We start from the raw sequence: 25971 nt of genomic DNA on the forward strand, positions 1-25971 counted from the left end.
TGACTGCATATAGGATAAGGGATTTTCCTTTTAGGATAGCAAGGGCATTCCATGTGTAAAGCACTTCCTCTAGGACAGCGTTTAGGTGCCATCTCCATTAAGCAGCGTAGCAACTAGGTTTATGGTATCTCTTCTGCTTAGACCTGCGGCTAGGGTTTCTGCCTTCATTTCCATCGTTGCGTATTATTACTTCTTCATAGCGCAGCATTAGGGCTTCTCCATAGGGCAACGTTAGGGCTTGTTGTTAGGCCTCCTTCACCATGCTAGATCTTCCTTTCCTCCTCCGTCTAGGGCTTCTTCATTAGGGCATCGTAGAACCTAAGGCACTCCCTCTAGATTAGAGCAGCGTTATCCTTTAAGATCTCTCCTCCTAAAACCCAACGACAAGTAGAGAGGAAGTGATCCCAAGTGTGTTGAAATGACTTGAAGGCCACCTCTATTTTTACTAAAACGTTGAGCACAAGTGGGGTTTATTTGCTTGCTAGCCGACCTTGACGAATTGGCCCATAACACAAATAAATTCATATCTCCATGAATACTTATCGGAACGGGATGATCTTTAGATCAATCCTACACCTCTCGATGAGAGGGATCCAAGAAAAATATCAACTGCCATTAATAAGATGACCCACATGGAGTTTGGCCCTAGTTGCCAATTTTAACAAATACAGCGAAGGAGAAATCGGGTCATATTTCACTTTTTCATCATTCTCTCTCTCTTGGAGGCCACACGTGTGAAGGGTTTGACCAAATTCGACATCCGTACAACCGCATGTGAGGATTTGACTAGGTTTGACCACTGTCTATATAGCCACACGTGTAAGGTTTTGACTGTAGCCACACATACGAGGGTTTGACTGCATCTCAGGTTGAACACAAGCCACACATGCAAGTTCACTATGGGCCACCCATGTGAGTTTGACTGCAAGCTGCAGTTTGACCAAAGTTGACTGCAGTTGATTTTGACTTTGACTAGCATTGATCAGCAGCAGCTTTGACCAGGTTTAACTGGAAAGATTGACTTGTAATGCTGGCACAAATATCTAGATCTAATTTGTAAACCTTGATGAAAAGACAATTTTTCCTCAAGAAAGTTGTTGGGTTTCCTCCCAGATTGGGTTTCCAAGGTGAAAAATAGTGTCTATTGTACATGGCTATCTTTCTATGATCTTTATTGTTTCTGCAACATTTACAATTGAAATCTTCTAGATATAATTATTTAATGATAATAGTGTCATGAAAAAACACTGTTTGAAAATTAATTAGGAAATTATCAGTTCAGAAAATTGTATTCCACTGCACATGCTATAGAATTTCAACAGTAATAGCATGGATGTACCTTCTTAATCAAGATGATTAGTGATATAACCCTCAACAGCCTCCATCCTACAGTATCCCATTGTATTTAGTTTTGAAACATGCTTTTCTGGTGATGTCTAATTTAAGTAGAGGACAGAAGTTTCCATGTTATTATTTCTTGCATAGGTTGGTGCATCATTCTGCCTCCTCTGAAGACTTGCGTATAAATAGCTGGGGATGGTATATTGCTTATTTGATCGGCTTATAAATCAGCAATATATAATATTGAAGAAACATCTGCCATTTAAACTCGTCCCTTTTGCTTCTTAAAAACTGGAGTCAAGAACATTGTGAATATCTATAACTTGAGTCTCCGGATAAAATTTTCAAATCATAATCATTGCAAGCTTTAAGCCTTGCCGGTGTACATATCAAGATATATAAATAAACTTTCTAAATCAAAAACCCAATTTCAAACTAAACTTTTCTGTCCGTTAACACTGGCACATAAAGCATTTTCGTTTGATAGAAAAAGGTAAAAATAATACTAACAAAATTGTATCCACGTATCGCATGCTAAAATGAAGAAAGATGAGAGTATGTGTTGAAAACTATCACAAAATTCTTATTCTTACAGCGGCAAATAGTGCATGCTAAGCACTATTACATCTCATGAGAAATGTCTATTCTTAATTATATCCATAAAAAACCCTCTTCCAACAATTTCCTAAAATTGATTTGATAACCGTATCTTTCATGCTGTAAATGCATATGCTTCTCAGTAAAACTCGTTAATGAACATCTCTCATATCATTCACGCGATACAAATTGGTGATGAGTGACGAATATACAAGGACCTGAGCAATGGCTGTTAGTAAAACACGGACCAATTTCAATGTAAAGGAAATTTAGGGGCAGTCCAAAACTTCACTTTTTTGTCATTGCTGGCTGTAGCTAAAATTGTTGCGAGACCATTTTCTGCAAAATTCAAATCATAACTTAGCTCCAGAAAAAAGAAAGAAAATATAATTATTATATAATAGTTTTCTGTGGCACAGAACTATGCATATATAGTGTTCATCATTTGTCTTTCGTATTTAAGACGAAGAATGATAAAGACACCAAACGGGAATGTCAATATATTGAACAGCCAACGGTATAACCATTTACCTGTTGCAAGAGGCTGAGGTGCCCAAGCCATACATGTGATATCCCCTGAACCACATCAATTATTGCAAGTTAGACTACTCTTTTGATGTACACAGAAAACAAACAGCTTACATTTAATAGCTCTCGGATATTAAGATGGAAACTACAAAAGGAGAATGGCATAATCGCTTCAGCCTCGTGTAAAATTTTACAACAGTCAACTTGAATCCGAAAATAATTGATTAACATGATAAAGCTATCATACTGAAAAAAACCACTAGAGCCAAGATATCCGAATAATATGATAATTTAAACAATAATAACATTAAAGCCATTTTATCTTTTACTATATGAAATGAAACTAAAACGAGATTGTACATCCATCAACTCTTCTCTAGCCAGCTCTAATCCAGAGAAAATCCCACCCCACCCAACAAAGCTTCTCTCCACTCTCTGTAGTTCTGTAAGACCAGTTGCATACCTGTTAACCCCAATAGCACTTGTGCAACTGGAGGATTAAAGATCCAACTAGACTGTTAGAAAAGGAGTACCAAGGACAAGTGTTCCTAAGGCTTCGTGTCTAGCCTAGAAAAGAGTATCCTTATGTGATCCCCCCCTCTTCCCTTAACTTTATGGGATATAAAATTAAAGTGAGTTTGTAAGTCATAAAGTGACTTCATAAACATAAAGCGAATTTAAGGGAAATAAAGTCATAAAGTGACTTTATAAACATAATTGTCAGAGATTATTTCTGGTGCTGCAGCTTTAACAGGATAAAACTTGATTGACATCAGGTGCTTAACACAATGTGGCTTAAATTTGTTCATATACCCCAAGAAGCATTTTATTGAACCGTGAGATTGATTTTTTTAATTTTGCATGGGGTGAAACTTGCACAATGGGAAAATAAATTCTAATAATTATGAATGCATGACAGTTCTTTGAAGGAGAGTCTGGTTCATGGTTCTCCGTTATTCTAAATTGAATCGAGAGCTTGAATAAGTATTTTTTGGAATTGGTTTTAACATTTTTTACAACTACTAAAGATTATTCATTTTCTGACATAAATTAAGATTTTTTGATGCAAACTTGTCAAATACGACCTTGTATGATATGGGGTGTGGCTTGTTTTGTTCTTTTTTGGTTGAACATATGGTGATTTCAGCCAGCTCTTTTGAGTCCACTGAACCTTCATTGTCATCGGCTCTCTTAAAGTACTATGAAAGAGAACCGTTTAGAGTCAACACCATGTTGGGTAGTGACTTTCGCATTGCAATAGTTGAGGTTGACCTGATATTTTAATGTAATTAATATGGACCATCTTAACCTTTGACCTATTAAGTAACAAATTGTTGGTACCTATTAAGCACCAAATGATAAAATAACTTGGTGCAAACTTCTTAACCTTAATACAAATCGAGATAAGATAAATCTATGCTATTGGGAAACAAGACGGTGGAAAAAGCCTAAAGAAGCTTGGGAAGAACAGGTGTGTACATTTTGCACGTCTAGGGCAGTGGAATCAGAAAAACATTTTATTTTGGAATGTGATGCATTCAAAAACATCAGAGAAAGTTATGGGAATATTCTACCATCGGTTTCTTGGCATTGTCTTTTCAGTGAGGGGATTGTTGGAAAGTTGGGCCAGCTCATCATCAATTTGAACAAGAAAATGATTGAATTGCAAAAGACGAAAAGCAGAGAACTATTAGTCTCATAGACTATTTTTAGTCTCATGGACGTTAAAATATCATTTCATTTCATTTTCGTTAAAGTGGTTTTATAAACATCAAATCATAAAGTACCTTTTGAGTAATTAATGAAAAGGAGACTACGGGGAAAAGGTGTCTCATGAGTCAACAAGAGATTAATCTCCACCCATGATCTAATTGGTTAAGATCTCTCAACCATTAGATCTTAGGGTTAGGCCTCTCTTCTTAATGAGAGAACAAAAGGGAAAAGGTAAAGGAGAAAAAGCACCATTTGTACACTCTCTTCATGAGATTTAGAAATAAGAAGCTAAGAAGGTTGAGAGTGTTATGTTTTGTAGCATCTAATGTGTTCTACCTTGAAATTTTGTGGAGAGGCTAGAATACATGAGATCTCCAAAACCCGGAAATCATTTCTGGAAGTTCTACCTAGACATTACTTAATTACATTATTAACCAGTTTTTAAATATTTCTTAAGTCTAAACTTAGAGAATATGGTTAATTAACCAGTGTTAATTAAGTCAAGGTGTGAATGATCTAGAAATCACATGGATCGATTCCAAGATGATCCTAGCCATCGATTATGTTTTAATCTTGGTCGTTTGTGCTCCAACAAAGGATTATAAGAGGTCGATGTGGCAATGGAGAAAACACTTGAAAGGTTCGATTTCATGAGCAGATCAATTTCCAGAGTAGCAACAGTCAATTGCCAAAGAGAGAGCCTAACATTGAAGCAGTGAGAGAGGGGCAGAGACAGAGACGCCAGAGGAAGGTTTCCAGATCTGGTGAACGCACTTGCAGAGAGGCAAGAGAGCCATTGAGAGGCTGACACTGGGGCAGCGCAGTAGCCTCTAGAGGCAAAGTCGATTCGCTGAGAGAGATTGACGTTTTTAGTTATAGAGGTCCAGAAGGAGTCTCAGAGCATCAGAGAAGCATCTTTCCAGTCAGTAGAAGGCAGAACGACTTCATCAGAGTCCAATCTGAGGCTAGACGTCTAGCCAGCTACGTAGAGCAACACAGAGGCTGACGCAAAGGCCTAGAGTGCCAAAATTCTGAAGGCAAGTTGTGCCGGGAGATTCCCTGTGGGGTGAGGAAAATTCCTCTGCAGATTTTTGCCAGTATTTCTCTACAGGATTGCCAATTTCGGCTTCCAGTTGTACTCTGATTATTTCACGGCTACTTAACAATGAAACCCTCAGTTGTTGCACTGGTTTTCCCAATTTGGGTTTTTGCAAGGACATTTGTCCAAACATAATTGTGTAGTTTTTGTATGTGCTAGCATTTCTCACAATTTTTATTCTTCCACGGTTTTAATTGTGTAGATTGCAGTGTGATTTGTTCAATATTTGTTGTAGAAAACCGTGAAATAAATGTTAAATTACATTAACAATTAGGAGAATAATTTCCAATTGCTCCAATAGGATTCTAGTTTGGAAATTTTCACATGTTATCAAACCGCAGTTGATCTCAGAGGCGAAGAGAGAAGGAATTTCACTGCTCATTGTGGGCATCAGGCCGAAATTCCCAATAGTGGTGCAATCATTCTGCCATGAGACCGAGTCACTTGAGGAGGTTCGATTTTTCTGAGTGGGACAGAAAAAATCGATCCTATTAGATCGAGTGATTCTAGAGGCAGAGGGAGCAACCTCGATTTTTTCATTGAGCAGATCTCTAGCTGGACGCAGTAGTTTTTGCAGCAGCTTCCTAGAGCAAATCCAGCGTCGAGTGGAAGGAAGAAGAGCACACACAAAGAGAAAACTTTCCTCAGGGAACTTCTAGTCTCAAGAAGTTTAATTTTTCCTCGTAGATCAGCCATCGTTGTGAGCAGATCTTCTCACTCCAGAAGGGAGTGCGAATAGTAGAGCAACAACTGAGCAGAAGGAAAGAGGAGGTTTTTGACATTTGTTGAGATGGCCATTGTTGGGCTTCGTGATTAAGACAGGTTGGATGGAGTTTTCAACTATGTCATCTAGAAGGCAAGGATGTCCTTCCTTCTAGATGAATATGTGTTAATTTTAGGTATGTTCTGTTAGTGTCAGTCTTTCCAGCCTTCCTCTAGTGATCAAATATACTCTTACAAAGTAATTTTGAAGTGTCAAGGTCAAATTTTGTCATTTCAGTGAGTCTTCAAGCAAAATTTGGTCACTAGGCATTAGGTCTAGGGTTTGCCCAAATGTCAGTCCATGTCATCATTCAGCTAAGCCTATCATCATTCAGAGGGTTGTCATTATCATGTCAGTGTCAAATGAGTCATTTTACACCTTATTCATGCTTCAGTTGTGCCTAAGTAAGGTCATTTCCCTCTCCTAGGGTTTTGAAAGCCAATTTCTCTTGGGCGGTCAAATCATCGGCAAAACTTGTTTCCAGATGTTCATACACCTTCCCCTATCCTTCATGTACCTTATCAAACACTTCCCATCACTGAGATCCCCCAAATTCCTCATTTTTGCACAAACCCTAGTTTCTAGCTTCAACCTGGCAATTTTCTAGGTTTGGCCTGTGTTTTGCCCTTTTCGACCCCTTCCCCTCACTCAATCTCTGAGATTCCACTTTCCCCTGCTTCCTAACATCCCTCCCCACTCCCAAAAATTTCCCCAAGAATTTAGAGGCCCCCTATCCCCTTCATTTCGCTCCATTTCGACAAAATCCCTTGTTTCACACATCGGGACAAGTTGCACTCAAATGATGTTTCAGAGCAATAAAAGATGAATTTTGGAAAACTGAGAGAGGTTTTTGTCCATAACATGCCAAAGAAGAAAAACATCCTTCACTTTTTGCACAGGTGTCATGGTTTTAGAGAAATGCCAAAATTACAATCGCCGGATCCAAGGAGTTTGGCCAAGGCACAAAAAAGGAGAAAGAAGCCCGATCCCCTCCGTATCTTGGCTGAGGCCTCTCTCACTCACCATGATACTCATTAGCATCCTCCTAGCAGCAAACCCAAGAAATTTTGAGAGTTTTGAAGCATTTTTGGCATTTTTGGGAATTTTACAGGTTTTGGCCATTTGACGGGTCTCACCCCGCGCGACCCTACATGGGGGCAACTCAGAACGGGGAAAACTTTGCATTTTTGGAATTGTCATGCAAAAATACACTTGCCTATGGATGGGTTTCAGATTTTATGGAGATTTGGGCTTCCAAAAGCTCAAAATACATGCAAATTTTGACTTTTTGCCCCTATTTTGAGTTGCAGAAAGCTGTCTTGGGAGAAATGACTTTTGAGGGGTCAAATCAACTCCAAATTCAAAAATTCCGGTGGGGTTGGAAAGTAGACTCGCAGACCTTTCCAACGAGCTATCTTGCACCTGATTTGGACACCGGGAAGGCCCTCAAACAGAGCTGTGAATGTGCGCGACCTGTCAGAGTGATGTGCGCGACCTGTCAGGGAAATTTGCCTATTTTGACCAGTTCGGCCAGCAAAACACTGTTTTCATCTTGGTTGACTTTTGAGGCATGTAAATGATGGATTTTTGTGTAATTTTCATGGCACTTAGATACTTTTACTCTCCTTCATCACTTCTAGAAGCTTCTTTGATGTAAATGGTAAATATTTAATGCATGGATAGGTTTCCTAAGTTTTAGAGGCAAGTTGTTTTGACTGCCTATTATCTAGTGCTCAGTTTAGAATTAGTTGAAACAGCTCCTAGGAAGCTGAGCTCGACCCCTAGAGGTGGGGAAAGGAGTTAGATCATCTATATTATGCCTTCTCTTGCTCATTTTCATGATTGGACTCTTGAGGGAGAAGCTCCTATTGTATATTTTACTTGTATCTCTGCAATTTGAGGAAAAGGAAGACCAGGGTTTTTGCAGACATCATTGGGATTCTTGTGGACTCTTGTGTTGATGGTGTGTTCTCTTATTGTAATTGTAAGTGTGTTTATGTGTTCCATCCCTTTCTTTACTGCTGCTAATTAAACAAATGAAGTGATAAAGTTTGAATTCATGCATGTCATGCTCAGCTTTCAAATTTGTTTAATGTTTATGTTTTCCACTGTCTAAAGAGGATTCATAGTCATTGTTTGCCCTCTTTAGCTTCTCTTCTTTCCTCCTTGATCATCCATCTCAGCTAAAGGCATCAGCACAAACTCCTACCTTGCCCCAAAGACCCACCTGCAAAAAACTGAGCTCAATCCCCGCACCCTGAATTGCACTCCCTCCAATTGCCACCAAAAACCCCAAAAAACTTTAAATCAACCCTCCTTATCAGTTTACTAGCCTAATATCAGTGTTCCTAATTGGGTCAGCTCATCTTATTGAAAGATCTACCCAGTTTGACCGGAGAGAGCCTTCTCCTGCCTCGTAGGGCTAGCTACGAGGCTGAATTGTTTGATGTAGCCTTGAGATTTGTCTATCTCAGCCTAGGTGAAATTTCAAGCGCTAACATATTGGCGACCATACTGGGGAGAACAACTTGTCTATGGATTGATGTGTTTGTTTCGTAAGTCTTAGACGGACCCTGAAGTTACGCCAGGTAGCCTTCGAAAACGCTCTTGTTTTACATCAGCGTTAGTAGATAAACGTTGCTTCAGTCAATCTCCGTGAGCTTGTGAATACAGCACTTCATTTGCATTTTACCCCAGTACATATATCAAGTTCAGATCTGATTGTTGATAGTGGACAACGATCAGACACTTGAAAGGCTGAAATCATTCACTTGGCGACTCCTTTCACTGAAGAAATCCAGTAACCTATGCTTCATGGTGACTTCACTGCAGGAAGATCAGTAGCTTTGAGATTTTCAAGATGGATCGGATCGCAAGAAGATACGCTCCCTTGAGTCGAGATCACATTCCAGGTTTTCCGAATAAAATTCCGAAGGTAGATTGGTCAAGGAATCTGCCTACATTTAATGATGATGGTAAGAAGGATGCTGCTCTACATCTGGTTAGATTTCACATGCATATTCGCAAATTCAAGGTCGATTTTCCTGAAGATTGCTTGATGAAGATATTCTTGGCCACTCTGGAAGGTGAAACCCAATCATGGTATGAAGGTTTGCCGCCTGCTTGTATTTATTGTTTAAAGGATTTTCATGCTATGTTCATTGAAAGATATAAGGACTCTTATCCATCATTGAATTTAGTTCAAGACTGTTGCAAGCATGCCTATAGTTTTATTGAAAGCCTTGAGAAGTTTTATGAAGATGATAATTTCATGGATGAAGAGATCATGGAAGCCCTGTATGAAAAGCCGTTTCAGCAGCACATAGAAATCTTAGAGGATACTTGTCAAGATCAGCAGGTTGAAGATGACCATATGGCTGTAATTGATGAAAGAGAAGAGCTTGTTTCAGATCTGCCTACAGAAGAAGACAGCGTGCAAGATAGCCAAGATTCAATTTTAGAATGTAATGCAGTCAACTCAGCTATTTCAGATCAAAATTCAAATCATGGTGACCAAGAATACCTTGTGCCGAATCCTGAAAATGAGAGTTTTGTTGTTGAGATCATGGACAAAGTTCTTGATCCAAATGTCCTTATGCCATCAGAACAGAGCCTGCATGAGGAGGTAATTCAGCCAGCTCATGAACATCAAGATGAGATCTTTGTTCAAGTAAGTGAAAACTCTTCTTTCAATCATAATTTGGATAGTTTGATTGCCATGTCATATGAAGATGATCAACAATGTTTCCAAGTTTCAGAAGATCAGGACTGTCATTCAGATTTTTCATGTTTTGAAATGTTATTTCAAGAAGACAAGACTTGTTTGAGCAAAAGAAAACAAAAGGCATTGTCTCCTTTGTCTGAAGAGGAGATAGATCAGCTTTTGAAAGGTCTTGTTACAACCCAAGCTAAAGCAAATCGGCAGTGTGCACATGGTCACGAAAGTGTTGGGGAAACTTCTTCCTCTGTTGAAGAAGATGATTGTCTTGTAGATCAGCAAACAGATAATGATAATCCGGCTGTCATATCATATGAAGATCACCCACCATATTGTCTGACTACCGAAGATCATAGCATACAGGATTACCTTTCAGATTCTTCATATGTTTCATGTGCTGAAATGTTTTTCCAAGAAGAGATCTGCTCATCCATTTGTTCAGAGATTTTTGAAGCCCATGAGCATACTTTTACTGAAGCACATGATGAAGGTAGATCAAAAATTGAAGCAAAGGATACCTTGTTCTTTCAGCAGGAGGTGGCAGTGGCAAATCTTCATGTTTTTCAGGATCCAATGGCAGATTTGTTATAGTCAACAGTGATAGTGTTTATTGCAGTGTTCAGTGATGAAGGAGATCATGGTCAGCTATGTTTTTGGATGCCCAGTGATAGGTTTGTATTGTTGACCAGGAGACCTAATCAGGAGAATCAATCAAGAAGGCATCTGCTTGATTGGTTGCATTGGCATTTTGATATAGTTTGATATATATAGTCTTGTAAGAAACCCCGGTGGTTGTCATCATGACTTCACATCTTGATGGACTGTTGCCCTTCTCCTGTTTTAGTTAAGACAGTCATGAGTCATTTGAGTTTGGTCTATTGAGTGAGTTTTTTCAAATTATTTCAGTTTGCCATCGAGTCGGTTTGAGTCAAGCTTCAGTTAAGTTTCAGTCAGTTTTCAGTCAAGTTTTCATTCAATAAATGTGTCAAAGTCTTGTGTCGTTTGCCGAAATAATGACTCCATCGCCCAATGGTTGTAAGGCACTGGTCTGCTCTCCCAGAGGTCTAAGGTTCTTGGCACCTCCAAGGAGCTACCATCCCCATTGGAGCCAATGTTAGTGTCAGTCTTTCTAGCCTTCCTCCAGTGATCAAATATGCTCTTACAAAGTAATTTTGAAGTGTCAGGGTCAAATTTTGTCATTTCAGTGAGTCTTCAAGCAAAATTTGGTCACTAGGCATTAGGTCTAGGGTTTGCCCAAATGTCAGTCCATGTCATCATTCAGCTAAGCCTATCATCATTCAGAGGGTTGTCATTATCATGTCAGTGTCAAATGAGTCATTTTACACCTTATTCATGCTTCAGTTGTGCCTAAGTAAGGTCATTTCCCTCTCCTAGGGTTTTGAAAGCCAATTTCTCTTGGGCGGTCAAATCATCGGCAAAACTTGTTTCCAGATGTTCATACACCTTCCCCTATCCTTCATGTACCTTATCAAACACTTCCCATCACTGAGATCCCCCAAATTCCTCATTTTTGCACAAACCCTAGTTTCTAGCTACAACCTGGCAATTTTCTAGGTTTGGCCTGTGTTTTGCCCTTTTCGACCCCTTCCCCTCACTCAATCTCTGAGATTCCACTTTCCCCTGCTTCCTAACATCCCTCCCCACTCCCAAAAATTTCCCCAAGAATTTAGAAGCCCCCTATCCCCTTCATTTCGCTCCATTTCGACAAAATCTCTTGTTTCACACATCGGGACAAGTTGCACTCAAATGATGTTTCAGAGCAATAAAAGATGAATTTTGGAAAACTGAGAGAGGTTTTTGTCCATAACATGCCAAAGAAGAAAAACCTCCTTCACTTTTTGCACAGGTGTCATGGTTTTAGAGAAATGCCAAAATTACAATCGCCGGATCCAAGGAGTTTGGCCAAGGCACAAAAAAGGAGAAAGAAGCCCGATCCCCTCCGTATCTTGGCTGAGGCCTCTCTCACTCACCATGATACTCATTAGCATCCTCCTAGCAGCAAACCCAAGAAATTTTGAGAGTTTTGAAGCATTTTTGGCATTTTTGGGAATTTTACAGGTTTTGGCCATTTGACGGGTCTCACCCCGCGCGCGACCCTACATGGGGGCAACTCAGAACGGGGAAAACTTTGCATTTTTGGAATTGTCATGCAAAAATACACTTGCCTATGGATGGGTTTCAGATTTTATGGAGATTTGGGCTTCCAAAAGCTCAAAATACATGCAAATTTTGACTTTCTGCCCCTATTTTGAGTTGCAGAAAGCTGTCTTGGAGAAATGACTTTTGAGGGGTCAAATCAACTCCAAATTCAAAAATTTCGGTGGGGTTGGAAAGTAGACTCGCAGACCTTTCCAACGAGCTATCTTGCACCTGATTTGGACACCGGGAAGGCCCTCAAACAGAGTTGTGAATGTGCGCGACCTGTCAGAGTGATGTGCACGACCTGTCAGGGAAATTTGCCTGTTTTGACCAGTTCGGCCAGCAAAACATTGTTTTCATCTTGGTTGACTTTTGAGGCATGTAAATGATGGATTTTTGTGTAATTTTCATGGCACTTAGATACTTTTACTCTCCTTCATCACTTCTAGAAGATTCTTTGATGTAAATGGTAAATATTTAATGCATGGATAGGTTTCCTAAGTTTTAGAGGCAAGTTGTTTTGACTGCCTATTATCTAGTGCTCAGTTTAGAATTAGTTGAAACAGCTCCTAGGAAGCTGAGCTCGACCCCTAGAGGTGGGGAAAGGAGTTAGATCATCTATATTATGCCTTCTCTTGCTCATTTTCATGGTTGGACTCTTGAGGGAGAAGCTCCTATTGTATATTTTACTTGTATCCCTGCAATTTGAGGAAAAGGAAGACCAGGGTTTTTGCAGACATCATTGGGATTCTTGTGGACTCTTTTGTTGATGGTGTGTTCTCTTATTGTAATTGTAAGTGTGTTTATGTGTTCCATCCCTTTCTTTACTGCTGCTAATTAAACAAATGAAGTGATAAAGTTTGAATTCATGCATGTCATGCTCAGCTTTCAAATTTGTTTAATGTTTATGTTTTCCACTGTCTAAAGAGGATTCAAAGTCATTGTTTGCCCTCTTTAGCTTCTCTTCTTTCCTCCTTGATCATCCATCTCAGCTAAAGGCATCAGCACAAACTCCTACCTTGCCCCAAAGACCCACCTGCAAAAAACTGAGCTCAATCCCCGCACCCTGAATTGCACTCCCTCCAATTGCCACCAAAAACCCCAAAAAACTTTAAATCAACCCTCCTTATCAGTTTACTAGCCTAATATCAGTGTTCCTAATTGGGTCAGCTCATCCTATTGAAAGATCTACCGAGTTTGACCGGAGAGAGCCTTCTCCTGCCTCGTAGGGCTAGCTACGAGGCTGAATGGTTTGATGTAGCCTTGAGATTGGTCTATCTCAGCCTAGGTGAAATTTCAAGCGCTAACATGTTCTATGCTAGAGCAATTTATTTCAATTTCTTTTCCACATTAGCAATCACATCAACGTAAAGTAAACTGCAGATAGAACATAAATATAAATCGCAGAAGACAAGCCAAGACAAGAGGACACAAGATGTGGCGCTAGCCAAGGACAAACCCCACAATGTGGAGAAACCCTTGATGAATTCTTCTTTTATGTTCTTCAAAGTTCAGCAGAGAAAGTGAGAGAGATAGTACATTCACAATATAAGTCAACACTTTGACTTATCTAGATCTAGCATAGATCATTTCGTATAACGATGAGATCAGTTGAAGACATTCTGCTTCAACTGATTCTCAAGGTGACTCCTTCACCTATCATTGTGCTACATCTGGTCCTCTTGCTGCACCACTACATACTGCACCATGCTGTACTAATCATGATAATCATCATGCTGCCCATGTCCATGATATTATCATGCTGCCCTTCATGTTCATGATCTTATCATGCTGCCCATACTAATATGCATCATCATTATGCTGTTGCCCTCGCAGATGTGTATTATCATTATGTTGTTGCCCTTGCAGATGTGTATTATCATTATGTTGCTGCCCTTGCAGATGTGCATCATCATTATGTTGTTGTCCATCATGTCCATGTTCTCATTCAACTTCATGCTGCCCATGTCCATGATCTTATCCATCATCATGCTGTCCTTCATGTCCATGATCTCATTTATCATGATGTTGTCCATGCTCCATGTCATCGTGCATCATTATACATCATGCAGTCCATTCATACATCATGCTGCCAACAGACCTAATTTGTCATGCTGTTACCTACAGCAATCCTTCCTCTACCTGCGTATAAGGTGTTACTATTTACAGTGGAATAGGTGACTATATATATCAACGTATATGTCTCTATTTACATTGGAATATCCTTATGATGAATATCGTATATTTTCTCTTCATGAACTATATATAGGTCTCCATGATTAGTGTAAGAATATTCCATAATGACCAACGTATAAATGTCTTCAAGAACAGCATGTAAGATAGCTTCATTGATTGCGTTGAGATGCCTTCATGACTGCGACTACTATACTCGGAGGCCAAGTGTTACATGTTTCCTTTGACTGCGTTTTACTTCTGGACAGCGTAGTGTATAAGGCTTCTTGACAGCGTGTTAGGGAGGCTTCTTGACAGTGTGTTAGGGCCTGTTCTTGACAGCAATAATTCTTTTCTTAGCTGCGTTATAGAGGCTTCCTAGACAGCGTAGATTAGGCCTCACTTTAACCACATAGGAGCTCCCTTGACTGCGGCTAGGGCATGGCTAGGTGTCTCTGTTTGCTACGTAGATCAACCTGCGGCTAGGGCATGGCTAGGTGTCTCTGTTTGCTGCGTAGATCAACTTGCGGCTAGGGCATCACCATAAGGCCAGCGTATTACTCTTGGTGTCTCACTCCTTCAAAAACCCAAGATGTGGAGAGGAGGAGATCACTCAAGAATGTGTATTTAAATGACATCAAATCCTCATCTATTTATACCAAAAACGTATAGGTTGAATAGACATGATGTTTGGGCTTCTCGACCCTACATAAGAGCTGGTCGGCTTGATAATAATTACATAATCAAAATAAATTCATATCTCCATAAATACTCATCGGAATCGGATGATCTTAGGATCAATCCTACACCTCTCGACGAGAGGGATTCAATAAAAATATCAGCTATCATAAATACGCTGACCCACATGGAGTTTGGCCCTAGTTGCCAATTTTAACAATATGGCCTGAAGACATATATTGATGTAGTGGTAGCAGTTCCCTAGGATGCAGATCAGCTGAAGGAGTATAGAAAGGAGATGGCACGGGCGAAACATTTGATCCTAGATGGTGTCCGTGATCATGTGGTTTCTCACATAGATGGCAAATATACTGCGAAAGAAATGTGGGATTCCAAGCAATGGAAGATGTATCTAGAGGAGAAGTTGAGGCTCATCCGGATGCAGAAGGGGGAAGGCATAGACCCATTCCTCACCAAGATTCAAGAGGTCTGTGACCAGTTGTCAGTTGTTGGGGCAGCACCTCAACCCACAGAGCTTGTGAGATTGGCACTCGACAGCGTCTTCGAGGAATGGCAAGTCTTTGTCCAAAGTATATTAGGCAGAGACAAGCTACCAGATTGGGACAAGATATGGATTGACTTGTAGCAGGATGAATTGAGGCAAGCTCTTCTAAAGAGCTCCATCAGTGGCAACGACAATAGACAGAAGCAGGTGAAGGATGACGAGAATGTGGCCCTCGCATTTAAGGGTCCCAGTTAAGGACAGGGGAAGCAGAGGAAGAAGAAGGACCAGACGAAGGTCAAGTGCTTCAGATGTGGTGAGCTTGGTCACTACAGTACCCAGTGTCCTCTCAGGAAGAAGGACAAGGAGGAGAAGCAGGACCAGCAAGCAGCTTCAGCAGAGATCGATAGGATTTCCTCCAGGTTGGAGGAAGACTTCGCCATGTTCGCTGATATACCTCTAGGAGTGAGTTGGGGTGACTTGGTGTTGTAGACCCAGAGCGCTACAAATGGGCAGGATCCTTGAGGATTCCACCTCTTGGATCAATACCTTGGTACGGGAGCCCACAGTATTCAGTAGCAAGATGGATCAGTGACAGTTGTTGTAGTCAGATGCCAAAGTGACAGTTACAGAGACTAGTAGCAGTCAAATTTTTAGGAGCGCAGTGTAGAGTTGGCAACACTACAGTTGGCACAGTGCAGAGTTAGTGGCAACACAGATTCTTCAGTGACAGTGCACATACTAAGCAGCAGTCAGAGACTTGGGTGGTGATGCATCATATTGATCACAATTGATTCAGTATTTTGGATGCTTTTCAATTGCAACAGCAACAGATGAGGAGTTGCAGTGCAGGTGTAGTGTTGGCAGCAGTATGGCACTGTCTGCAGCAGCACAAATGCAACGTATATCAGAGTTGCACTTTGGTTGGTGTTGCTACAAGATGTGCAGTAGCACTAGAACACATTCCTCGCTAAGACGTAATGTTAGTTTTTGTACCATCGGATGTGTTCTAACCTTGAAATTTTGTGGAGGCTAGAATTCATGAGATCTCCAAAACCAAGAAATCTTTTCTGAAAATTTCGCCTAGAAATGACGTAATTAGATTATTAACCAGTTTATAAAAATTTCTTAAGTCTAAACTTAGAGAATATGGTTAATTAATCAATATTAATTAAGTCAAGGCGTGAATGATCTAGAAACTCACATAGATCGACTCCAAGATGATCCTACCCATCGATTATGTTTTAATATTGGTCATTGGTGCTCCAATAGAGGATTATAAGAGGAGGTTGATGTGGTGATGGAGAAAACACTTGAGAGGTTCGATTTCATGAGCAAATCGATTTTCAAAGTAGCAACAGTTAGTCGTCAGAGAGAGAATCTGAGATCGAAGTAGTGAGAGAGGGGCAGAGACAATGAAGTCAGAGGAAGGTTTCTAGATCCGGTGAGTGCATTTGCAGAGGGACAAGAGAGCCACAGAGAGGCTGATATTAGGGCAGCGCAGTAACCTGCACAAGAAAAGTCGATTTGCTGAGAGAGATTGGCGTTTTCAGTTCCAGATGTCCAGAAGAAATCCCAGAGTGTCGGAGAAGCGACTTTGCAATCAGCAGAAAGCATAACGACTTCATCAAAGTCTAGTCCGACGCTAGATGTCCAACCAGCTACATAGAGCAACGCAGACACTAGCGCAGAGACTCAGAGGGCCAAAATTCTGAAGGCAAGTTGTGCCGAGAGATTCCCTGTCAGGTGAGGAAAATTCCTCTCCACATTTTTTTCAGTATTTCTCTGTAGGATTGCAAGTTTCAACATCCAGTTGTACTCATATTATTTCACTGTTGCGTAATAATAAAACCCTCAATTGTTGCACCGGTTTTCCCAAGTTGGGTTTTTCCGGGGACATTTGTCCAAAAATAATTGTGTAGTTTTTATGTGTGTGCGCTAACATTTCTAACATTCATTCTTCCACAGTTTTAATTGTGTAGATTGCAGTGTGATTTATTCAGTATTTGTTGTAGCAAACAGTAAATAAATTAAGAAATGTCTTTCGGTAGATATCACATAAGACAGTTTTTTGCCAACACGTTTCGAACCAACCAGTGTGGTTCATCATCAGGACCAAAGTAAATAAGTTGTTAAATTAAATTAATAATTAGGAAAATAATTTCAAGTTTCTGTAATAGGATTCCAGTTTGGAATTTTCACAGGGAGAAAAAGGTACAATAGAGGAAGGAGGATACAGCAGCTGATACAGTAGCAAGGAAATCAGCATGTATTCCAAGGACAGCAGGTGGCACACATACTGAGGCATCTTCCTGAGTGTTTGACTGAGCTCTAGCACAATTTTCAAGGCAGGCTGGGCCAAAAATCAAGGAGTTGTCTCAGTGCATTTATCGCTATTAGAGGGGTCGAATTTACTACTGTTAAAACAATGTGTTTTTCGAGGAGGCAAGCTCACAATCATAGGTATACTGACACATCATTTATTGCAGCCTATCAGTGCTATCAGACAATAATTTCTGAGCACATCTAGACACAGAAAACGAGGCAAACAAGCACAAGATTCTAGGAGACTGCTACAGCATGAAAAACAAGGTAAACTGACCATGAGATAAGTCAATTTTTAAGTGTTGTAATAAATGTTGTAAAATTTCTATTTGAAATAAAAATATCCCTCATTAGTTTTCCCTTCAGGGTTTTTCTAGGGTCATTTGACCAAAAAATCACCATGTTAAAATTTATGTGGCTGTTAGTACAATTTGTCTCAGCAAAATATTATGTGTGTAGAGTAGAATCATGTGTTTCCAGTTTCGAAATATATTCATGTTTATAACAGCAGCATATGACATGTTGCATTGGGTTTGATTTTTGCAATCATAACTGAATCTACCTTAACTCAAATAACAATCTAACTTAATTTAAAACAAACCAAGAGGCACTTCAATACATTATGATTTCAGCAGGTATTGTACTTGGTTATTGCCTTTAATTTTCAAAAGCATATCTATCTTTGGGCATTTACATTTTCCAAGCAGTTTCTTTCAAGCATTTATCTTTCACAATGGACACTGGTACTTGCTCGTTATTTATCTTATGCTTTGAAAGTAATTGGCTTATTGATGCTTGTTGTTATACCTCTTGTGATAAATGATCATGGTGGTTTATGTTTGTTAATTCCACCTAAATGGTTGAAATAGTTTTTTGTTATTTACACATTGATGGTTGAATGTATCTTGGCTAGATATGATTAACTCCTGGGATTAACTTTTTCTTTTGCTAAAGCTTGTTAAGACTTAGTTATTTTCATAGGGTCCATCCCCTTTGGCTTTGTTAGGAGTTAGCCTAGAGAGGGGAGTTGAGATTTGAGTGACGGCTGCTCAACTGAAAACTTGTCCCCAAGACCACAACAATCGTAGTTAAAGATTTTCTCCACGTTAACCCATGTGTGGGTTTAGGCAGCAAAAAGGTATTGACCACACCTGTGTCAATACCCCCAAGAAGCAGAGTACAAGTTAGCAGATAAAAAAAATCAAGATCGTCATCATCATACAGATTCCAATATGTCATTGTAATCCCAATTTTTGCAGCCCTTTGGGCTTTTATTGTAAAAATGTTTAATGATTCTAGTATGACTATGAAGCCATGTAAAAAGTTAAAAACATATAGGTAGCCTAAGATTTCTTGCTAAAGAGTTTCACTCTAGGGAGGTTTTTGCCCTCCGCCCATTATTCGCATTTCCAAACCCAAATAATCAGCAGAGTTTTTCTCCCACACATACCCCAAAGCTAAAGTGGGGCTCGTTGGTAAGGTCTTAGGTGAGTCCTATTGTTATCGAGTTTGTCTTTTTATCATATTAGATCACATGTCTTGTGTCACAGAATTTTGTTAAGTCTAAAGGTCATGTGTCAATTGTAAAATTTCTCCTTCTAATGGCATGTCTATGTAAAATTACCTTTATGTAAAAAGCATTGTCTAGGAATATTTTTGGTGGATGATTACTCATAATTAGACATCATCGCCAAAATATTTTTTTACACCCTCATTGAGGGTGAAAATATCTCTAATCCCGTCAAGCGTCAATTTAATTTATTTTTTGGCAAAAAATTAGCCCCAAAATGGTCAAAAAATAAAAATGAGAATAAAAATTCTCTCCAAGTAAAAAAACAAATTTTGGAGAAAGTGGGCATTCCCAAGGTAAAATAAATGTGAAAGACTCATTCCCAAGGAGAAAATCCCTCAAAAATTCGTGGGTCCAAAAGAAATTGATTTTATGGGGTCCTCCATCAAGGAAAAAATCCTTTTTTTAAGAAAAAATGAACCTATGGACCAGGGTGGTTAAGTCAAAAGGGATTTTTTTAGGAAAAAAACTTCAAAATACTATTTTTTGGACCAAGAAAGAAAGGTTTCATCAACAAATTCGAATTATGTCTTCCAAATCAAAGGACAGGATTAAATTTTGGCATGCATCAACTAGTCGTTATTCTCCTGGATCAAGCCAATTTTATGCACTTCTTTGGACCTAGCCATTTTCCACTTGGAGGGGGGTCTAGATCTCTCCATTTTCTTTATAAGGAATCTATTGGCTCCTCATTTGATATGGAAAAATTTTGTAATCAAGCTCTAAGTCAAGCTTTGTTGGTTGTAATAATTTTTTCTGGAATATAAAGCAAAAGTGTTTGGCGTTTATTCATGGTGGTGTTCCTATTCAGCTTCTTGTGGTAACATTTTCTAGATCATCTGCTTAATACGCTACTGAATAAAATTTTGTAAGTTATTATTTCATTGGTCAGTTGTTGGATCAACTATTTGCATAGGTATCTTGCATTACTTAATGGGTTTTAGAGAAACATTTCAATTTGATCTATCCAGCAGGTATATCTAGATCTGGAAAGTTATTATGTTATTTATGCCTCTATTGATCTAATAATTTGAATTTAAGTGTGTAGAGACTTCTGGTATTCAGATCTTGGGCGGGAGGGAAATACTTCGGTTAGACCACCCCACTCTCAAGTCAAGAAAGTTCAAGAGCCCACTTTGTTAAATTTCATGGCTTATCTAATGATTTGATTTGCAGAGATTTTGGCTATTGCTCACTATTACCCACCACCTGTGAGTGATATCCAAGGGAGAAAACTTTTCTCCTAGATGGTCCTCAGCAGACAACCACTAGATAGCTCGATGTGCCACTATCTCCACCACTTGAACTAGTCATATGCTCCCTTTTCCATATGTCATGATTGTATGTTTGAAGGTGGGCCTTCCAACCCCGAAAATATGGTTTTTCATTGTGTAGTTGGGTATTTTTGTTTACTTATCATGGACATTTGTGGGCATGGATTAGTGGAGGGATTTGGTGGAAAGAGTGGGCTTGGTTTGTGCTCTTGTCTCGACTGTCCAATTTGATATTTAACCTTGTATTAGTCCTGTGGGATCGCCTTTATTGGCTACTAGCTTTAGGGGTGGCACTACATGGGAAACCTGAATTTTGGTTATGTGGTCCTACTGTCTGACACCATATACATCTCTCCCTCCTTCTTATTATAACCCTTTCACCATATTTCCCCTTCCACTTGTCCATACCTTGGGTCGGGCTTGGAACGATGACCTGGAGGTTGATGCAGCAAAAAATAAAGGAAAAACCATAATTTCGCCACTCTCAACAGGGAACATACCAAAACATGCAAAAGATGGTCAGGATATGTAAATTTAGCATGTGGAGAAAAGCCAAGCATGAGCTCTACCCCTATCACTATGGCCATCACCCTGGTTCTTAGGGCCACTCATAGTGGCCCCTTTCATCATTGAGGAACCCATGATTGTCCCAACCCCTGCTGGGCAATGAACTACCCCACCTAAAGGGGGTATTCACCGCTATATCTTACACATCATGCTCTCATCCCCTGGAACCTCGAGCGGTTATAAAAGAAAAATCAATAAAAGGCAAAGGGCATATGAAGAAGGAAGGAAAAACAAAGGTCGTAGTAACTCATGTACCATGATTTCTCCCTTCTACATTCATACACCCACGTGTGGGCTTCCCCCATCATAGCTACACTTATATTGTGGCATGTGACTTATAGCCTCCCCCTGATGTCCCACATTGCTTCATCATTATATCACATGCCACCTGCCATTTGATGGATGTACCATGGACATGTCACCCCCTTAGAGGCTGAAACCACCTAATAGGGTCCTTGGTTAACCTTCTTCTTGAACTTGGAGACACTTGCACGTTCTAAAGCCCATTATGGAAGGGCATGCCACTACGAAGTGTCCACTTTCCATGATTTGTAAGCTCATTTACTCAATTGCATTAATGTTTGGTTGTACTGGAAGGTGAGGGGATGCATTGGATTTTATACAAGATTGTAGGTGGGTCTTTATCTAGGGTTTGGTCTCCCTATACAGGGTCCAAGCCCTCTAGAGGGTCATATTGGCATTTGTAGGGTGAGCGTTGAGAGCCATGGACCTCCACCATAGCAGAGAGCAGATTGCCACATCATGGGATCCTTCAGTTCCACCCAAAACTTGCTCGTGTTCCATTTATTGACGATAATGATGCACTTGGACCACCTTGCCTAGTCGGCTACACTCTTGCACCACACAATTGACAGCTGATCCAGGGCCCAGATGAGGATGTGCCTCACCATGGGAGACAATGGTAGGGCTTGCATCACTCTTTCGGCCCTTACAGATGGGATACAGGCTTGTTCGATCCATTTGAAAACTCATGAGGATGTTTTATGTCCCCATAGCCACTTCGAGGCACCATAAGTTATTTGCTTGGATATCAAGGGGCCACCCCCTTTATCACTATGTTTGGGACCTATCCATTCATTTGGGAACACATTGGACTCCACTAGGCCTCTTCAATGGCCCTTCAACCTATTGTATCTATCATTTTTCCCTGTTGACAAGATTATTTTTGTATTATGGAGCTATCTTGGTGGGCTTGTCACCAAGGAATGTTGTTTTTGCACATTATTTTATTAGTTGAGGAATTATTAGGCCTAATTAGGCAAATCAAAGCCCTTAGAGGAGGATATATATTGATGTGATGTTCATTTTTGTTGGACACCTAATCCTCTAAGGGTTGGTGTGGAAGCTGAATAGCCAAAAGGAGTCCAAGGGACCACCTGGAATATGAAACCAAGGGTCACTCCTATGTATTATAAATATGTATCATTGTGGATAAGAAATATGATCTCATGTTTATCTTTCCTATTGCCTCTGCCATGTGTGTGTTTAACATGGTATCAGAGCAAGGCATATTCCTGCCCTGTGGCCTCTCTGCATTTTGAACATGAGATGATTCATTCCATGAAGATAACTCACCCGCACTTTCCTATGCCTAGTGTTTGTAGTGAAAATGTGGTCTGTTGGAGCCCATTGAATGCACATAAACCTTTCCTACTGGAAGACTGAGATGACCGTGGTGAGTGCCATGAGTGAAGTAAGTATGTATTGCAGCCATACATATTCGATACATATTCTGCGTTGAATGGTAATGTGTTGATTGCGTTTTGGATGAACATTGTGTTGCTTGACATGGAGTGATTGTCATGCAGTGTTACTATGTTCATAATATTGCATTACCATGATTGTTTCTTGGTTAACGCCTCTCCTTCCACACAGTTAATACTCCTAACTCCGCACCACAATACCTCCTCCATGTCAGTGAAATTATCAATGAAATTGTGTTGGCATGTACACCACGACTGTACACAGTGACTATGGTTGCCTTGAATCATATTACTATATACCCCGTCCAATTATATGAACGTTGCCCCTGCTGCCACATTAAAAGATCCATGGACTGCGACATTCTCGTCCACAGGTGACTTCCCAAGAAGCTCGAAGCCAAGACCGAAACCCTTAAGCGGGCCAAGAAGCTAAACAGGCGGAATTGATACTTTGTTGGAGGTTGGAAATCCTTCCATCTCGAGGTCCAGTGAATCAGGTGACAATGCACAATAATCGTTGGATCAGTCGGATCAATGGACAGGGTTAATGGAAGATGAGCGACGGAGATCTTATCGCAGGAGATTAAGTTAAGAAATGGACGGATCACCTCAAGGCATGTGTCGACAGAAGGGTGGAAAACATGCAAAACACTATTACTTGGGAGCACGAGCGAAAAAGGGGAGCGGGAGAAAAAATGGGTGCGGGAGTGACATTTTCAGAAGCTCCCGGTTTAGGAGCGAATCTCGGAGCGTTATATATATATATATAGATATAGATATAGATATAGATATATATTTTATATTTTGATACATATATGTCAACAAAAACATGTAGAATGATGAATTAGATATAAAAAAACATTAAAAAAAACATAGATTGAACCATATAACAACAATCATCTAGAAGTTATAATCTTCATCAACCACGTCCACAAGTTAGTAACATAGTGACATACAACATATTGAGTCTCATGATTCATCAATCTTAAAATTTCAAGCTCTCAAAATTCAATATATAACATTTATCATCATTGATCACCAAAGTTGTACTTGTAAGCTAAGTGTAACCATTACAACAAATAACATCTAACATGAAATGAAATGTTATAGAATGAAATGAAACAACTTTCAACTTTCATGAAGCATCATATTCATAATTCATTACTAATGAGTTATAATTGCCAACTTCAAACTTAAATTGTTATATATTGTTTAAAAAAATATCATAATAAATATGAAAGAGTCAATAGTTATAAAAACTACTAGAAACTAGAAAAGACAAGTAAATCTATTATCTATTGCTTATGCTTGGGCCTCTTGCCACCACGAGAAATCTGTAATTTTTTAGACTTGTTGGAAAATCAGGATCTTTATCATTAATATCACCCTCTAAGCATTAATATCTAGAGGTATCTTTGTCATTATCTCTGTATCTGTATAGGGATCTTTGTCATTAATATCACCCTCTAAGCATTAACATAAGATAGAAAAAGCATAGCATGTCAAGTCAAGATTTTGTTTTGAGTGATGTGTACATTTTTAAGAGGGTCATGATAGAGGAGTTCGACAGACAATGTCACTAACATCAAGGTACATAGAGGGATTGGTGCTCTTAATTAAATACGAGTTCCATCCCCTAATACATTCAATGGAAACATTGCAATCCTGAAATCCTGAAAAACTAACAAGTCTGCTAGATTTTGAATGAAATCTAAAATTCTACTTTTTGCACATGAAATCCAATGAGGTCGGAACCACTCTCAAACATCCTGAGTCATTTCATGGTAATGTTAAAAATTTAAGTAAAAGGATGAAAATGAAGATCAAGGAGAATGTCACTTTTACTTTCTCGCGCGCCCTAAAAGCTAAATGGTATTCTACAATTTCACGCAATTAACCTGAGGGGTTGACACGTAGCACACGATGGAAAGAGAAACCACTTTTCTCGCGCGCTCTCGACCTGGTATTGGTCGTGCAAGATTTCACGCGAGATTACACGATCACCGTTGGATTGAGGTAGGAGAAATAAACAATGGAGATTGGCCAGGCTAGTTGGTGCGAGTTATTGCGCGATAACCGTCGGATTGAGGAATGAGATTGACGGCGAAGATTTAATGCGTTAAGGAGAGCATCGATATATGTGCAAAGGTTTGTGGAATGGAAGAAAGGTAAGGTTTAAGTGTGGTTTATGAAATATTTCTATTATATGGGAATTATAATAGAAATAAGCAGGATTAATGTATTATGGTTTAAGTTGAGTTTTAACCAAAGTCTAAAATCCATGGTATGGTTAATATGTGCGAGTAATAAGAATTAACCAAAGATTATGAAGGATTTATAAGGTTCTGCTCAAAGGTTTATAAAGGTCCAGACTTTGGATAGTTAAATCAAACGTTTCCGCATAGAGTTTATTGAAGGAGCATTAAACCTTGACTTGTGAAGGTTTTACTAAGTATGGAATTTTAAAATTCCTAGGACATGTATATGACATGCACACTGTGGGTATGTGCGGCTTAGGCTGCATCATTGTCAAAAGTTGCATTGTATGGTGATTTGTCTCTAGCTAAAAGCATTCTCTGTTGTGGAATAGCCACCAATAAAATAGCATTTTCAATCCCAAATGTTTCATAAGCCCATGCTCTCACACTCTGCATAAATTTGACTACTGCCATGCACCCATTTTAGCCATATAAATCAAGAGACTTATCTGATTTGTTCAATAAAAATGTGACCAGAATTAATGCAATATTGGAGTTCTTGAAAACTCTGATACTATCTACTTCTGATGACACATTCCAAACCAACAAAGGCTCTCTCTCAGAAATTCAGACTTGCTACAATACGAACTCTCTTCTTGGACTCATACATAACCCTTCGGATTAAGGGGGGGAATGTTGGAAACCTAATCCTCTAAGGGTTGGTGTGGAAGCTCCTATCGCTCCTATGTATTATAAATATGTATCATTGTGAATAAGAAATATGATCTCATGTTTATCTTTCCTATTTTGTCTCTACCATGTGTGTGTTTAACAATTTCATTTGATCATCACTGGGACTTGGCTCGTTATCTCTTCTTGAGAATTCCGCTAGACCTATTGAAGGACAAATTGGATATCTTGATGCATTTTGATGTTTGGAAGGCTTGTCTTTAATCTTGGAGCTTCAATTTTTGTCTCTATTGATGATTGGAAGATTTCGCTATACTTGTAAGTGTCTTTTTCATGATCTATTTCTCATTTA

The 25971-nt window shown here is 39.5% G+C and overlaps 1 protein-coding gene across 1 annotated transcript in view; it reads right to left on the bottom strand.

Annotated features, from left to right (window-relative positions):
* Window positions 1-1866: 1866 nt before the first annotated feature.
* The window catches only part of LOC149198939 (Transducin/WD40 repeat-like superfamily protein), a 376837-nt gene continuing 352732 nt past the window's right edge, over window positions 1867-25971 (bottom strand). The window contains exons 9-10 of the mRNA XM_089402230.1: window positions 2470-2514; window positions 1867-2277 (exon numbers count right to left, since the gene is read on the bottom strand). Coding sequence (XP_089258356.1) covers window positions 2192-2277; window positions 2470-2514 — 131 coding nt within the window. The 3' untranslated portion in view covers window positions 1867-2191. The remainder of the gene's footprint in view (window positions 2278-2469; window positions 2515-25971) is intronic.

This window comes from Pinus tabuliformis, chromosome 2_1 (genome assembly GCF_031772625.1).
Source record: "Pinus tabuliformis cultivar Carrire ecotype Pingquan chromosome 2_1, CPIR1, whole genome shotgun sequence".
Classification (NCBI taxonomy): Eukaryota; Viridiplantae; Streptophyta; class Pinopsida; order Pinales; family Pinaceae; genus Pinus; species Pinus tabuliformis.